The sequence below is a fragment of the Quercus robur genome, chromosome 7 (assembly GCF_932294415.1).
Source record: "Quercus robur chromosome 7, dhQueRobu3.1, whole genome shotgun sequence".
In the NCBI taxonomy this organism is placed as follows: Eukaryota; Viridiplantae; Streptophyta; class Magnoliopsida; order Fagales; family Fagaceae; genus Quercus; species Quercus robur.
Genome location: NC_065540.1, coordinates 21,617,643 through 21,635,465, shown reverse-complemented (window position 1 = coordinate 21,635,465; position 17,823 = coordinate 21,617,643). Strand labels below are relative to the sequence as shown.

Here is a 17,823-nt window from a genome sequence, read left to right as displayed (position 1 = left end):
TAATATATTATAGGGTAGTACAAATCTTGTGTTACAATGAAATCATAACATGTGTATATATAGTAAACTAAACCCTAGACTATTAGACTTCTTGTACAAGTAGGAGACTTGGCTTGCACACAAAGTAGAATTAGGCTTGGGCCTATACTAATGGGCTAATATATCTCTAACATTGACGTTAAGCAATTCTGAGCCACCATTAAAGAAGGAGGTCATTGAATACATGCTAGATGTTGGATCACAAACGTGGAGCATAAGGAGAAGCAAAGCAAATTATGATAGAGTCACAATACTCTTTGACTGGTTTTCTTTCTATGATCAATTGGTTTAAGAAGATACGCAATTGGACAAATCCTGCTACTACTATTTTGATTTACATAATATTCCTATTGGTGGTTTGCTTTTCACAAGTAATATTACCTGGAATATTTATCTGCCTTTTCTTAACTGGGCGTTGGCACTATAGAAAGAGACCAAGACTTCCTCCTCGTGGATGCCAACTTGTCTCATGCTAATTCAACAAATGAAGATGAACTGGATGAAGAGTTTGATCCATTACCATCTAGGAAGACAGGTGAAGTTCTTAAATGGAGATATGATCGATTGAGGATCATTGCTGTGAGGATACAAACGGTGCTGGGTGACTTGGCAACTCAAGGGGAGAGGTTGCAGTCTCTGTTGAGTTGGCGAGATCCTAGAGCTACAGCTATCTTTGTGTGTTTCTCTTTGATTATTTGCAGAGTGACATATATGACTCAATTCCACTATATGATTGTTCTTACAGGTACTCATGTGCTAATGCATCCAAGACTTCATGTCAACTTTCCTTCAGTTCCCCAAAACTTCTTGAGGAGGATGTCTGCAAAAACTGGTAGCATGTTTTGAGAACTCAAATATTTTCTACTAATGTTGGGATGTTCCATTTCACTTTATTTTTAATGGATTTAGTATTGGAGTAAGCACAATTTACGGAAATATTGTTTTCTTTCTTTGGTGGTGGGTATTGTGCTTTCTTTTATTTTTTATGGATTTTGTATTGCACTTCCAACTATTATGCTTTAAATAGTCATGCTATTGTTTATTCATTTTGAGTGTAGTATTTAACTAATGTTGGCTGCTGCTTGAATTTACAAAGCAATTGCATACTGTATTTTTGTACTATATATAACCTTACAGTAACTCATTAGGAGATTTTTCAAAATTTTATCACTGATTTCTTGTGTTTTGGAGCTTTATGAACTATTTTAATTCAAATTAAATTTGAACTCTACCTCTTTGAAAAAAAGGGCCTATTTAGGGTACATTCTGTATAGAATTTTAAAAATGATAGCGAACTTGCTAACAAGGACTCCAATTGCCATCTTCCTCTGCAATATTCAGGTCCATTTTTACCTGCCAAGTTGCAAGATCTTCCCCTGGCTTCTATTAGTTTATACATCTGTAGTTAGATGTCCTTCCACAACTTCTCAATCCAGAGGAAAATAAAGATGTTATTAAATGGAAAATTTCAGGGAGAATGCATGTTTGTACTTTGTAGAGGTTCAATGTAGTTTTTAGGTGTTTTATTTGTGACAATTGAATAATTCGTTTGATAAAAAGCTTTATAGTGTTTTCAGCACCAAACCAATCTGGTTGATGCATTTGCATTGCAAAGCCACGAATGGCATCATTAGTACTTAATTCTCTTGTAATTTGAGCATGGAATAGACAATAAAAAGAAACATGAAAGATTGCAATATAAGACATTTAAGCTCACAATTTTCTTGTCCTCGCTTCATCTGTATTATCATCTATTCATTTGATTTTCATTCTTGTAATAAATACAGTTGCAAGGTACAACCACTTTGTAACATTTTGAGAAGCCAGGTTTGAAAGGCCTTATGAATCATTCACGATTAATGCCAGCAAATGATAAAACAGTGAGCGCAACTATGCAGCATATGATAAAATTGATGGTAAACAGAGTAAGCTGTAATTTGCCAGTAAATGATAATTTATTAGCAAGCCAAGAGTTGATTTTTGGCAGTTATCTCATTTATCAACAACTTGCAATCTTTATTAGTCAATTTACTAGAGATAAGGGGCAATCCTAATTATTTCACAAGAATAGAGCCATCTTTAAACTTTAAAATTCCCAAAATTAGTCTTCAGCACCTTGGGCACATTAGAGAACAACACTTCACCCTTAGCATTTTACATGTTTCAGCCTTGTGGCCTGCATGGCTGCATCCGTTGGGACAAGCTCAAATGGTTACATTTTCTCATTCAATTTTCTTAATAATACATTAATGTGGAATTTATATTTATAATAGAAATTACATAAAAAAGTTAACGATACTTTGAATCTGAATTACATATTGATTGCTTCAATCCCATAATTTTCTTTTGCAACCAATTGCTTGACTTATTAACTAATCTAATGATTTTCTCTAGCAATCAGTGTCTTGCCACCATATTAACCACATTCACCATGAGGGGAATCATTGTGCGGACATTTTGGCCAAGGAAGGAATTTCATAATCCAAATTCCCTTGTCTTGCATCCTAGTCCTTCTTGTATTTTGTACCAACTTTTAGCTAACGCTTGGGGTGTTGTACACCCTAGACTTTGTAATTCTTAGCTTTTAGTGAAATTCCGGTTTACCAAAAAACCAAAAAAAAAAAAAAAAAGGAAAAAGAAATGTATAGATAAAATTACCAATGTGCACAAGGAAGCAGAACTATTTACTATTAAAATTAGGAAGAAAGGGGAGGTAGAAAAATAAAGGAAGATTGACAATGTAATTGACGAGATTCAAGTAAGATCGACCCACTCTGATAATATGTAGAAATTTCTGATAAAGTGATAGAGAAAAGAGAAAGAGAAAACAAGATAGTTTACGTGGTTCGGCCTTGTGGTCCAAATCCGTGGAACCAGAGCCAAAAATGGCTACATTTTCTTGTTCACTTTTCTTGATAATACATTACAATAGAAACTATATTTATAATGCAGATTACACAAGAAGTCAGAATTTGAATTTGAATTCCATATTAATTGCTTCAAAGCCAAACCCACAATTTTTTTTCTAGCAATCTATACCTTGACGTATTCCTATGATTTTCTTTGACAATCAATGTCTTGATTTGGTCTTCAATGACATGAAAATTGAATTCTACTTTGCTAAATAGCTTGAACAGTTCCTTCTTTAGCAACTGCAAAAAGCATCAAATCTTTTGCAGAACACAAGCGAGATAGGGCTACTTTCTCACATCTAGGATGGAACCTTTGTTTCAGCCACCTTGCTCATCAGTTTTAAAATACTTGCATAGCTATGATAGAAAAAGATATGGTGACAATGGATCACCTTGCCTCAAGCCTCTTCTCCCTTTATATAGCCCACCAGAGAGAAATTAATGACAATTAGAAAATGGGGAGAGGTAATGCAAGCCTCAATCCATTCAAAAAATTTTGTGGGATGCCAACTTTAGTCAGAGTTTTGGGAAGAAACTTCCAATTTACTACGTCATAGGCCTTCCCTACTTTAATAGCACATTGACCAAGGTTCTTTATTATAATTCCTCACTAATTCCTGAGCTAGGACATTCTCAGCAATTCTCCTCCCAGGTATCAAGGCATTTTGTGTGGAAAATATCAATTTATCAAGACAACTCTTCAATTTATTGACTAATATATTTGTAATGCATATGTTTATTGTATTCCAACAAGAAATTGGTCTACATTCTGTCATATTAGAGGGCTCAGGGATCTCAAGAACTCAAAAGTAATTAAAGTAGCTTTTACCTCCCCAAGAAGCTTAGATGAAGAGAAAAAACTAATGAATGGCAGCAAGCACATCTCTCTGTACAATATTCCAAGCCTATTTGAAAAAATGAGCTGCATATCAATTGGGTACAAGAGATTTGTCTCCATTTAGTGAGAACACAGCATGCTTAATCTCTGCATCAGTGATTCTTTGTTCCATATTGGAATCTCATACTGCATACTCTGAGCAACGGCAATAGAGTTAACAAAACTAGTAAGGCAGTACCAAGCACTTTCTAAAAGATACAGATATCTAGATTGCAGATTTCTTGCATATCCTCAATTTGATTCCCTTGGTCATCAAAGAGGCATTTGATTGAATTCCTAGTGACTTTCACCATCCTATGAAAAAAAGCTTATGGTCCCCTAACCTTAGCCAATTGATCCCAGCTTTACAATTCAAAAAAGCCTCTCCAGCACCTAAATTTCTATGAATTCCCTCCAAAGTTTGACTGATTAAACTCCTCTGATATGACTTTCAAGAGCTTTAATCTCTTGCATAAGATGTACAGACTCCATAAATTTGATCTATCGACTGCCTGAGCACTCCTAAGGCAGGGAACAACATAATTTGATCTAATGATTTCTTCAAGGAGGTGGCAAGATAATTCTAACTAAGAATATATTAGGCATATATGTAAATACTTTACAGTATCTAAAAACACATTATTGAGAAGAAAGCAAGAAAAAAGTAATTCATCCATGAATTAAAACAAATTTTGATGAATCATGATAAGTATAATAGGGCATAACCATATTTATTAATGTATATCTGTGGAAGCAGTGATACCTACAGCATGCCCTATTGATGGGGGCAAAATATCATGTAGTTTTTCCATCATCCTCTGAAGTTTACTCAACTTGTTTACCTCACCTGTCTGCAACAAAAATCTTTCCAACATCCGAAATACTGCTTCACTTATATGCCTCCCCCTCTCCAATACTTGTTTGGAGCAGTCAAATGCTTCTTGCACCCTCCCCCGAGAGCACAATCCTGTCACAAGCAGATCCAATGCATGCCCATGAGGACAATATCCTTTTTCCACAAGGTAATTCCATAAATTCAAACCCAAATCAACCTGACTATTTTCACAGAAAATTTTCATTAACATCACTACTGTTCGTGTTTGGGGCACAAAATTTCTCTCAACCATCTTGTGGTATAGCTCACAAACACCCTCAATGCCATTTGACCTCATTGATCCAAAGAACATGATATGATAGGTCATACTGTCATACTTCATACGTTTCTCCTCCATTTCATCCAACAGAGCAACTGCAGAATGCAGATCTTTTGATCTAACAAGTGAGCTCAACAAAGCATTATAAACCCCAGTATCAGGGTGTAGGTTCCTCAAAGGAATTTCATCAAACAATTGCCGTGCCTTGGTTGTATTTCGGACAATTCCCGCTCCATGAATCAGAGTAGTAATTGTTTCCAACGTTGGCAAGCAATTCACCTGTTCCATTTCTTCAAGAAGTCTTAGACCATCACCAAAGCAACCTTTCTTACAATAAGCATCAATTCTGATATTATAAGTTATTCTATTTGGCTTAAAACCTCTTCGAACCATTTCATGATAAAACAGTTCTACTGCAGTAACATTGCCTGACTCCTTGAACCCCAAGAGCAAGATATTCATGGTCTTGGTGTTAGGTGGAAATCGAGAATGCATCTTTAGGAACACTGAGTGTGCCTCCTTCATCTGCCTCTGTGTGCAGTATGCTTGAAGTAATACATTGAACTCATCGGTACCAAACTTCCTCCCAGCAAATATATCATTCTCCATTTTTTGAAATGCCTCCAGGGTATCTTCAAAAGATTGGAACTTTGCAATTTTTGACAACATTATACTCATAGACTTAAGGGTGAGCAAGGAAGGATGTTTTTGATGGATTTCTTCCATCAGTTCCCAAGCTTTATCAAAATACCGCATCCGCGTAAGGATGTGGAGTGTCTTTTCAAAAGCATCTGGACTTGGACAGAACTGTGAATGATGGAGGTAAAATTTGAAGAATTCAAGTGCTTTGAGACCATTGGAGTGGGCTGCAAAGAGGCGTCCAAGAACATTCTCCACAAAGTTGTTGGAAAGTATAGGTGGAGGTGTGTACTGAAGAAGGGTAGGTTGAAGTGGTTGATCAGGAAATGGATGATCATTAATAATTCTGATAATCTTGTTGATTTCACTATTGGTTTCTGAAGATAGATTTGACTGGTTGGATGATTTAAAAGCAACAGTGAGCAAAGAGGCAAGCTTCCGAGACAACTGGGTATGGTTGGATCTCTTTTGTCTTATCCAAAGGGTCATTCTCTCTTTCTAGAGAGTAAACACAGTGAGTGCAACTCTGCAGACACTTCTATACTCGGTGGCAATGCTTCATTGATCTCAATACCCTTGACATTCAAAGCAAGCCAAGAGTTAGATATAGACATAATACTGGAAATATCCAAAGCAAACAAGAATTAGACATCAATTCTACAACACTAAACTTGTAACCCATTTATTTTATTTAGGTATCATCAATTCTAGTAAGATAATCATTTGAATACCTACCAAACAAACCCTTTTCCTTTTGGGGGGGAAAAACCTTACATAAGGCTTAATGGATTGAGAAAGCTGTTGTAATACATTGCAATAGTTCACAGAAGTACATATTCATGTGATATTCCTGGCACTCAAATATGATGGATTAGAAAAATTAACGTGCTCAGTTGATAGAGAGAGAAGGAAAAAAGGAGCAAGTTTGCTAATGCACAACTGCATGCTCTACCAAACATGACAGACTCTGACCAAAGAAAAAAAAAACACATCTGACATATCCTTTGCACCCTCCTATATATATATATATATATTATAGTTTTATTGAAAAGAAAATGCATTCACGTTCACGATGGTGACCACAGAATTCAAAAGATTACAAAGCAAAGCTAACAGAAGTGTAAAACTCAAAAACAAACGTAGAATTAGTAAAACCCCAAACTCAAACAAGGTACACAGCAATAGGGATTTGAATTGATCAAGGGATCTCTCAATATATCCCTATGTGCAAGAACTGCACTCCTTCCACACGAACCACATCAAACATGATGGCACTAAATTCCAAACTACTGAAGAGTGCTTCCAAACCAATTCCCTCCACCCAAATAATAGGCTGAACTCCAAGCTTAGAAGAAAAAAAAAACATCACACCACAACGCAAAGCAACATCACAACGAAGCAATAAGCCAATATGAGTGTATCACAATTTCTCCACTAAGCAATAATCCCCACATTTCCGGCATATTACTAAATATTCCTGCCATGTGCAAATGGAATATGAGGCTCATACATCAACGATTTATTTCTCTCTTTAGTAGATGGGTAATTTGTTCAAAAGAAAAAAAAAAAATCGTATGGACAAAATTACTCTATTATAGTATCCAAATAAGACCTAAAAACTGTGAAGAATTCAAACACGAGACAGTGTAGTGTAGTAATTACCAGTGACGTTGAGCACAAACTTGGCAATTAAGAAGAGCTCCACTTGGATGGAGTTTGGTGTGGAAGAGAGATGGAATGAAGTCAGAAAAGGAGGGGGGGGGGTGTAAATTTAGAAATTATGAGAGAGAAAAAGTGACACATAGAATAAAGAAACATATAGAAACACTTGACAGCACAAAATAATTCTGCCCATTGGAGAGAGAGAGAATAGAGACATGAGTTTGTGATTTAGCAGAGAGCGATGGATGAATCGATGGAAGTTGGGCGAGTAAAGCGACAGAGATGAGTATTGCTTTGTGAGGGAAAGAAGTGAAGAAAAGGCTATTGATCAATTGTTGTGAGAGGAGAAGAGACGATGGAGAGAGGTTGGAAAGAGCTGTGTTTGTGTTTCTGTAGTTGTGTAGAATTCTGTGAATGATTCCCCTTTGGACCAAAATGTCCTTTTTTTTCAAAGGAAATAAAAAAAAGGATCATTGTCCCCAAGTAATCAGTTTAGGGTAGGTTATTAGTACCACCAAGATTATTTGCATAATGGCAATATCTTCCAAAAAAATTTAAAATGTCCAAAACTACAAATTTTCCTTGGCAACTACTTTATATTTCCGCTTTTTTTCATTTTTCATTTTCATTATACAAAGATGTAGGGATCACTAACTTCATCTCCTCAAGAGTCAAAATCATTAGCTTTAATAGCCAAGAGCCTTTTGTAGCTCAGAGGCATTGCTTAATCTCCTTTATAAGGAGAACCCGGGTTCAATTTTCCCCTCCCCACTTGTTGTAAGTTGTAACAAATGATTATCAAAAAAGAAATCATTAGCTTGAATAGCCAAGAGAGCCTTGTAACTTAGTGACATTGCCTTGTCTCCTTTATAAGGATTCAAATATCTCCTCTCCCACATGTTGTAACAATTGAAATATCCACACAGCAAAGAAAAAAAAATGATTGGCTTAAATAGTCAAAATTGAAGGCACACAACAACACAATACAACTGAATTAACTAAAAACAACACTATATCAGAAGTGGAAGAAGCTATGACACACAATGATGAAGTGGGTCTAGAACAAAGAAGCTCATATGATAGATAGGAACCAGTTTCTTTGAGTTTGGATATATCCAAATTAACCATTCCAAGCCCCAACACACAAAAAAAAAAATATATATATATATATAAAGAAAGAAAACGAGGCAAAATGAAATGTAGAAGCAGAAGCAAGGGCCGATTCAAAAATAAATAAATGTAAAGGGCTTGGAAGTAGACATACGGACCTTAGAAAACTGGAGCCTTGCAACGAGAATATATAGAGGTAGAGCAAAGACCCACCGTAGGTATCCGGCGCGGTGGTCGGCGGCGATCTGGGCAAACCGAAGACTGCCGGTGCGGCGAGCGGTGGCTAATTTGCACTGTATTAGGGAATAGGGATGACAATTTTTTCCCGCCCCGCAAAGGCAGTGAGGCGAGGATGGGGCAAAATTTTAGCCTCGCACCACAGGGCGGGGCGGGGATGGGTTTAGACTTTTTAGACCCACCCCGCCCCGCCCCTCCTCGTCCCCGCCCCACCCCGCATTACTAAGGGTTATAATTGTAACTTTTTCATACCCTAAAATCCTATTATTTAAACAAACATATTAATATTAACATATTTTATTCTACTTAATGTGATTCTCTGTCTTTATTTTGTTATGTGTTATAATATGAGATTTTTATTTTATTTTTATGATTGTCTTGTTAAACACTTGGATATATTATTCAATTTGTTCTAAAAATTGATTTGATTTGATAGGATAAATTTTTAATTTCAAGTATATTTTTATTAATGAAATAAGTTTTATTAAAAAAATTGTACTAGTTGTAGGGCAAATTAACAAAAAGTAGAGTTTTACGGGGCGGGGCGGAGCTTTGTGGGGCCCCAAGGGGTGGGGATGGGGTGAGAAAGTATTTCCCGTCATGCGGGGCGGGGCAGGGATGGGGCAAGACAAAACCATACAGGGCGAGGACAAAGACCCCATCATTCGGTTCCGCCCCGCCCCATTGCCATCCCTACACTGTATATATATATACACACAATATAATTTAACATATACTGTATCATATATCAGTGTATATACTTTTATGTTTCAGCAAAGAGAGAAGAAAACTTAAACAAGGCACGAAAGCAGCAATAGAAGAAGAAGAAAATGGCGTTGTGGGTGGGCTAAAGATAAATGTTAGATTTGTAATATATATATATATATATATATATATATATATATAAAATCTAGTACTAAAACGACGTCGTTTTAGTAGTAGATATTTAATTTTGATATCAGTTATAAACCGACGTCGTTTTACTATCAGATTTAAAAATAAAAAATAAAATACTAATTTTAAATCCTCCTAAGGGATGGCCATACCCATTGGGTAATGGATATCCAACCCTACCCGATCCAAATATTTCGGGTAATACCCGGTTCTTAATAGGTAGAGCTCAACCGGGTAGGGTATGGATATTACCCGAATTTTTCGGGTCCCCATACCCTACCCGAAAAAAAAAAAAAAAAAAAAAAAAAAAAAACCTAAACTCTCTCACCGTAACTTAGTCTCACACACTCTCTCTCTACCTCTCCAGTCCTCACTGTCACTCTCTCTCTCTCAGAGCTCTCCAGTCTCCGCCTCTCCTCACCGTCACTCTCTCCAGTCTCCGCCTCTCCTCGCCGTCGTTTCCGCCCCTACCTTCCTCCAAATCGCCGATCGCGTTTACAACCACCTCCACGGTATCTATCTCTCTCTCTTATAGTCTTTGTTTGGTTGCTCAGAAAATTTTGAATTCTAATTTTACTTTTTGGATGTCATATGATTGACTGAGGTGGTGCTAACTTTTGGTTTGGTTGGTCAGAATTGTGAGGGAACATTTTCATACCCATTGGTTTTCCCTCTTTTGCTAGTTTGGCTTCAAAAGAAAATTCTTTTCTGTGGTTATCTGGGTTTGACGTTTTGGGAGGATTTTGTTGATAATTAGCTTTTGTTTCCTTTTCTAGACTGAATTTGTCAACTGGTGAGTTTTTTGTTCTTTGCATGTTGTTTACTTGTGTTGTCTTGTTGAATTTGTTGTCTGGGTGTGTGTTAGATTTTGATTTTAGAGTTTGAATTCAGCTGGGTATGTGTCAAATTTGGTTTTTGATTGAATTTTATCAACTGGGTATGTGTTAGATTTGGTGTTTGATTGCATTAAGGTGTTTGATTCTATATGGGGATATGTCTATTTATAGAGAGGAGTGTAAATGCTATGATTAGTTCAGCCATCATCTCCTCATCCACACAGAAGCTTGAAATGACCACATATTTTAAGTGGTAATCTTCAACCCGTGTGCTTTGTTAGTGTTAGTGAGGAGGAACCCAGCTTTTTTATATTTCTTTCACAATTATTGGTGCAAGATCCCCTAATGCACTTATTTAAAAATTTCTGCATTAACTCTTTCTATTTCTTCGCAATGAAGCCACAAAATTAAAGTAGCATAATAGCTTAACATGGTTTACCAAAAAAAAAAAAAAATAATAGCTTAACATGGGTTAATTAATCTAGTGCCCAAAAAGTAAGTCATTACTCGTATTGGCATGGAAACTTTAAGAGGAAGAAGGCATGAATTATCTTTTCCTCCTGTGGTCCTAAATTTTTTCAAACAGTAAAATGGTTTAATAGCAGGCTCCTTCCATTAATGTTGTATAATTTTTTATTTATTTATTGAATGTTGTATCATAATCACTATTCTCAATCACATTATGTTGTATCATAATTACTTTTTTTAACTAATCTTTCTCAAAAGATCCGATTTCTTGCAGTGTAATTGTTGAAGCTCTAAAGGTGGATAGTCTGCAGAAACTTTGTTCATCATTGGAGCCTATTCTCCGGAGAGTTGTAAGATAATTTTTCTTATGAATTTTGCTGTTTTCCATGAAGATTTAGGATAGTTGCTTTTTCATGGGGCTTAAAGACATTGGTTTTTGGAAACTATGTCTTACTAATGTCAATTTTGTCTCTCTAGCATTTGATGGTCCAGTTTCTTATTCAAAATTATAAACTAGCTGAAAATGTGTCGGTTGTGTGGTCTTTGTGCTTCCAACATGTTTAGAACTCCTTCGAAGGATTGAAGAAGTGTCTCTGCTGTTTGGTTGGAGTGTTGGACATGCTAAGTGAAATTCTTGTATGTTGATTTATAATTTTGGACAGCTAGGGAATTTCATTAACATAGAGCCCTTGGAATAGTATAACAACAAGATTTTCTCTTGCTGAGCAGCAAAAATGGCCTTGGCTTCTTCTGTAAAAGTGGTTCTAGGCTCAATTGCTTTTGCAATCTTCTGGGTATTGGCAGTTTTCCCAGCTGTTCCTTTTCTACCAGTTGGGAGGACTGAATATGATGCAATTGATCTTCAAATCCTTGGTCTTCTCTTTGGGACCATGGTTGTCAGTGTATATGGTTGTCAGTGAACATGATGATACAATGAAGGAGCTATTTGTCAACTCAAAGTTATAAACTTCTTACGCTTTCTTTTCTTATTTGCAATCTTTATGTTTTGATATATGAATGTGTTATGAAAGTTTAGATATGGTATGACTCTATTATGATATATAAATGAAACTTTCTTGGTTTCCATTTATCACATTTTTTTTATTGATTAGTTTTTTCTTTTTTAAGATTGGTTAGTTTTTATGTTATAATGTTTTGAATAAAAAAAAAAAATTAAATGGGTTTCGGGTTCGGGTAGGGTATGGATATCCATGGATAATATGTTCGGGTAAGATTCGGGTATGGATATTATCGGGTATTGATAATCGGGTATCCATGGGTAAAATTTTCGGGTCGGGTATGGGTATACCCGATCCATACCCGATCCATGGCCATCCCTACTCCTAATCCAAGGCTAATTAATTTGTTACCCGGCCACCTCTCTCCTTCTCTCTCTCTCTCTCTCTCTCTCTCTCTCGCATTTCTTTCACTGTTTCCACTCTCCTTTTTGTCAGAAGAGTTTGTAGAGCCTACAACTCCAACTCCAACTCCAACTCCGTAGCAGTTGTGCTGTCCGCCGCGACTCGACTCGACTCTCCCATTGCAATCCAGTATGTAACTATTTGCCCTTTTCTTTGTTTTCTTTTCATTAGTAATCTGAACTTCTTTTTTAGAGACAATCTTTTATTATTTCAATCAATCACACTCTCAAATCAATGTATTTTTGTGTGTAACATACTAACATGTTTACTATGATATTTGATTCTTCTTGTGTTTGTTGAATTTTGGAAAGCTTTTTCTTTATGTGTTAGGAGGGAGGGAGAGAATAATGGGTGAGTGACCAATATCCTTTATGCGTTCGAACTTGGAAATTAAATAAATAATAATTATTTTGCAGTGACCAAATCAGAAGAGAGATCACGGCGACAAATCCGCAAAGAAGCTCGGTTGGAAAAGAAAGCTCAGATACATGAAGCTCGCCTCCAACATCAGGTCTAACTATATCTATATATATTGTTTTGTTTTTATAGTTATGGACTCAGATTAAATTTATTTATTCATTTTTTTGTTTTTATTTTTTGTTCTTATAGAAAGCTCTAAAGCTTAAGAAAATGTCCAAAAATGTGAATAAATCTTCTGGTAAGATTAAGAAGAATGTAAAAAAGAAAGAATTTTTGGCACCAAATGGAAACTCTGAGTCTGAGAGTGGGAGTCAGAGTTTGGAGAAGAAGAAATCTAATTCTAACATCCTGCCAAAGGAAGTTGAAGTTGAGGAGGAGGATAAGCCGCTGCTGAAAAGAAAAAAGGGGTCTAAAGGAATATTGAAAAAAAAGACTAAGTTTGAGGAGTATCTTGAAATGGGCATGCACAATTCTACTCATTTATTAGCAGAAGAGGACTTGGAAATGGAAAGGAAACTTGCCAAGAAACTCAAGGTCAAGGATGGTGGAAAATTAAGGGGAGAGGATGATGGTATCAATTTCTTGTTCGATTCTTCTGGGGAAGAAGAAGAAGAAGAAGAACAACTCCAACAGTATTTCGGAAAGAGATCTGAAACTAAGAAACAGAAGAAGAAGAAGAATAAGAGCATTTCATTGAATCAAGAAGATCACTCTAGTGTTGAAACTTCTTCTGAACCAGTGGAAACATGTGACGTACACATTTTGGAAGAAGTTCCCAATGAGGATGTGGCTTCTTCAAGGAAGAAGCGTAAGAAAAGAAAGTTGTCGGAGCAAGAACAAGAAGGTGACATGGTGGTTGATACAGCTGTTGTTACATCCAAGCCGATCCAGTCTTTTGCTGCCAAAGAAGTTCCCGCTAATGCACCTGCAGGGAAGGGCAATGGAAAATATATTGCTCCTCATTTGAGAACCCGTGCAGGAAATGAGTCAGAAGAGCATATCCAAACACGTAGACGTGTACGTGGTATGAAATCTATGCTTCCTAAGTTTATTAAGCTCAGTTTCTATTTTCTCTCTAAATTTCTGATCTTTATACCTTTGTTCCAGGTCTTCTGAACAGGTTATCTGAATCAAATGTGGAATCAATAACGAAGGAAATATCCAATATTCTTCATGTATGCCATTCTTCATATAACTTATTGATTTTATATATTCTGTCTAAATTTTCCCCCATGATGTGTTCTGTATATTCCCAGACCATGGCAAATGGGAATAACAAAAGGAAAATCATATGAACTGCAACTCTTATGACAATAGACTAATTTGTTATGAATAGGTGGTAAACAGTCGAGGTGGGGTTAGCTCTGGGTTCTAATTTAACCAACAAAAATTGGAAGACTGATATCTAGGTCAAAAGGGTTTACATTTTAAACATTTCTGACATCATTTTGTCCAATTTTTTTACCCTTGACTTATAAAAAAAAAATTGATCCTTGAGAACTGTCATTGGAAGTTACAGTCTGCAGTTGCTTTACTGTCACTTATTTAATATTTCAGCACCTTGAAACTTACTATTGAACTATTATCTTGTCAATTTTTATCATAGTGTTCACCTTGTTTCAACCATCTGCAGTCTATTACTCGTGGTGCTGCTTCTCAAATTTTCAGTGAGGAGGTTTTGGCATCTTGTTCTGGAGGTCCTCGTGGCAATGAACAGTTAAGGGTTTATTTATTCTCTTTTGATTCTTTTTATTTACTTACTCAAAATCAAAATTTTATTAATTAATTTTTTTGATTTTGTTACTTAAAAATTGTTCATCTGTGTTGGGAATGAATCTATTCAACAGTGCTTTGCTTTGCATGCAAATGTGCTCCTCATTAATTTTCTTTCCACCTGACCTTTAATTGAAATTTTACTACTCTGGTTTAGTAGGTCTTCAAGTCCTCAAAATTGTAATAAACAAATAATTAGAGAGAGAGAGAAAGAAGGTTGTGTAGGTGGAAGATGGAGCTTGGTAAGTGGTTATGGCACTTTGGGAAGGAAGTTCACAGGTTATGGCATCAGGTTATAGCAACCAAATACGGAGTGGGTAGTGGGGGCTGGTGTACTAGGGATGTTCGAGGGACTCATGATTGTGGAATTTGGAAGAATATTAGAGTAGGAGATGAGAGTTTCTTTAGATAGGTGGAGTACGTTGTGGGGGAAGCCCATTGTATTCGTTTTTGATACAACCCTTGGAGTGGGCCTGTACCTCTAAAGGATATCTATCCGAATCTTTTTGCTTACTTTGTGTCTAAAGAAGCTTGGATTTTTGATTTGGTTGTTTCTACTTTAGAAGGGGGTAATAGGCGTTGGAATTTACAATTCCGTCGAGCTTTTCTTGACAAGGAGATAGAGGGAGTATGTTCTTTGTTTGAGCATCTTTACTCCAATATGCCAAGGGGCGAGGGAAATGATACATTGACTTGGAAGTTGTATCAATCTGGTGTTTTTGATGTTCATTCTTATTATAATTTTTTGACTGTTCTGGATGGTTCTTCTTCTATCTCTTTCCCTTGGAAGAGCATTTGGAGTATAAAGGTACCTAAAAGGGTTTCTTTCTTTTTATGGACAACAGCTAGGAGTAGTATTCTTACCATTGATAATTTTGTTCAAAGACGTCTACCTCTAGTTAATTGGTGTTGCATGTACCGCTGTGATGAGGAAACTGCAAATCACCTTCTACTCCATTGTAAGTTTGCTTATGTTTTGTGGAGTGAAGTTCTTTTGATATTTGGGATCTAGTGGGTGATGCCGAAGAGAATAGCCTCTCTTCTTTTTGGTTGGTGGAATTGGCTGGGGAAGCATTCTTCTAATATTTGGAATATGGTTCTAGCTTGTCTTATGTGTTTAATTTGGCGGGAACGGAATAATCGAACTTTTGAAGATATTGTGAGAACTGCAAAACTTTTGAAGCTTATACTAGTTGGGACTTTATTTTAGTAGGCTAGAATTTGGGGTTTTACATAATGTATTTCCATTTCTGATTTTCTCCTTTTTGTTCGTATCTCTTATCGAGTTGCTTGTATCAGTTACAAAGTGTTCACCATTGTGAACATGATGTCTTTTTTATGCAATAAATCTTTGATTAATTATCAAAAAAAAAAAGTTGGAAGATGGAGGAAGACTGAATTAGAAAATTTATAGGCACAACAAGAAAAAGAGGTTGATAATATGGAATTCACACACAACCATAAGCTAGATAAAGGGGAGCTATGCTCAACTGCAATGATAATGATCCTAATAAACAATTCAAATGGCATAGTCTAGACCCTCACTTCTAGAACTATATAGGCATGACACCAACAACCCTCCTGATTGCTTCATTGGAATCCATCCTTCATTCGAGCAGTGTATGATTAGGAGTTGTAATCCTTGGATTCCTTTTTGAAGAACTTGTACTTGGTTAAGATACATTGGTTTCAAGAGGATTGGATGACTTGGATTTTATGTAAGGCTCAGTATTTCACAATTAGAACTTAGTATAGAACTTTGAGGATAGGAGGGGATCAGTCTTTCCCTTGGTGAATTGTATGGTGAGTAAAATCTTCTCTGATATATATATATATATATTTATGTGGGTAACAGTGAAGGGCAGGCTATTAACAACTGACAACTTACAGAAACGAGGTTTTGTTATTCCCATCTGGTGTAGCATGTGTAAGTCTGATGAGTAGACAGTTGATCATCTATTTCTACATTGTAGTGTAGCTAGAGTGTTATGGGATTCACCATTTTGTCTTCTTGGCATGAATTGGGTGATGCCTAGGTGGGTGTCCAACCTATTTCTAAGTTGGGCTGGTCTTCCTGTTAAAAAGAACTAGTTGAAAATACAGAGTGCGATTCTGTCTTGTGTGATGTGGACTTTTTGGAGAGAGGATTTTTTGCATTTTGAAGAACGCTCAGTACTTCAGTTTAAGTCACAGATGGTGGGCACTTTATTTGAATGGGATCATGCTGCTTTGCACTCCTCTACCTTTGCATCAGGTCTTTTGTCATTTCTGGATAGTTTGTATCTTGGTTTGCATGTTCTTTCATCTTTTCTTTTTCTGTTTAGTGTTTAAGAGTATACTCCTTGTGTACTTGGGCCTGGTCCCATTTTCTTTCTAATGAACTACTTATTTACTGATTTAAAAAAATCCATTTATTGTGTAGACACTTTTCAACACAAATTCAACTTCAAAAATAATCAAACACACAACTTTCAATGCTAACACAACTCATTAGACACAAATTATCTCTCTACATAAATTCAATTTTATTTTCAAGACAAGATCAACTTGACCAAAGCCATGTTCCGAAGCAAGCAACCCTTTGACTTCTGAAGCTATCATAACAACAATGGTTCAAATAGTGATGTTACCTGTTAGCTGTTAGATAACTTTGGTACTGGTATGATATCACCTATTGGTAACACATTATTCACTGCATTGACCTGTTTGATGTTACCCTTAAAAGATTGGCTCATATGACAAAAACCTAGTCAACATTGAGCCCCCATGGCACTGCATCAGAGGGCTTAGAGTTTCAATTTATCTTCTTGATTTTCATGTTGAGAGTTGGGAAAAGCTACCAGAGGTGATGGTAGCAGTGGCGTGGCAGTAGTGGTGGTGTGGGCTGTGGTGGTGGTGGCAGAAGCACAAAGGAATGGAGAGGGGTGAGGGCACAAGGGAATGACAAGATATTTTCCGCTTTGCTTAAAGGGAAATCATTTTCGGCCTCTATGGAGTTATTTCATTGGCTTTTGAAAGTGTTTTCTGTGGACCAAAATTTTCTACCACACCATTGGCCAGAAAATGTGGAAAACATTGTTAGGAGAATATTTTCAATTGAAATGAACAGAATGTAAAAGTTTAAACTGCTCTTGGCCTGCAATTATATCTTAGCTAAGCTGTGTCAGCTATTTTTGGTTTTCTTAAATTTCTTTCTTTGTTTTGTTGATTTGGCAATAGCTTTTTATAATAAAAAAAAAATGTTTCTGTTTTTTTTTTTTTGGTTGATAAAATGATAATCTGTTTCTATTCGTAATTGTCTATATGCCGTTGCCTCTAAATTATATTTCAAAACTGTAGTTAATAATTGTCTTTTTTGAGAAGCTTGTGAGCTTCATTAGT

General features: G+C 36.2%; 2 protein-coding genes and 1 pseudogene across 9 annotated transcripts in view; 2 read left to right on the top strand and 1 right to left on the bottom strand.

Annotated features, from left to right (window-relative positions):
• The window catches only part of LOC126692741 (uncharacterized), a 95,363-nt gene that overhangs the window by 66,097 nt on the left and 11,443 nt on the right, over positions 1-17,823 (top strand). Inside the window, exons 1-7 of one of the 8 annotated variants that reach the window (XM_050388465.1) lie at positions 9,846-10,036; positions 11,103-11,178; positions 12,283-12,378; positions 12,666-12,760; positions 12,859-13,693; positions 13,777-13,844; positions 14,303-14,385. In XM_050388465.1, the coding sequence (XP_050244422.1) occupies position 12,378; positions 12,666-12,760; positions 12,859-13,693; positions 13,777-13,844; positions 14,303-14,385 (1,082 nt within the window). In that variant the 5' untranslated portion in view covers positions 9,846-10,036; positions 11,103-11,178; positions 12,283-12,377. Of the gene's footprint in view, positions 1-9,845; positions 10,037-11,086; positions 11,179-12,282; positions 12,379-12,665; positions 12,761-12,858; positions 13,694-13,776; positions 13,845-14,302; positions 14,386-17,823 lie in introns of those variants that run through there. The other 7 variants (XM_050388460.1, XM_050388458.1, XM_050388461.1 and 4 more) reach the window with 7 other exon arrangements.
• LOC126691158 (FT-interacting protein 3-like) lies at positions 152-1,110 on the top strand (annotated as a pseudogene).
• Positions 4,485-7,737, bottom strand: LOC126692743 (pentatricopeptide repeat-containing protein At3g61360). The gene is made up of 2 exons (XM_050388467.1): positions 7,284-7,737; positions 4,485-6,196 (listed from the first exon to the last, which is right to left on the bottom strand). Exon 2 carries the CDS (start codon positions 6,108-6,110, stop codon positions 4,563-4,565), a length of 1,548 nt encoding a protein of 515 aa, XP_050244424.1. The 5' UTR covers positions 6,111-6,196; positions 7,284-7,737; the 3' UTR covers positions 4,485-4,562.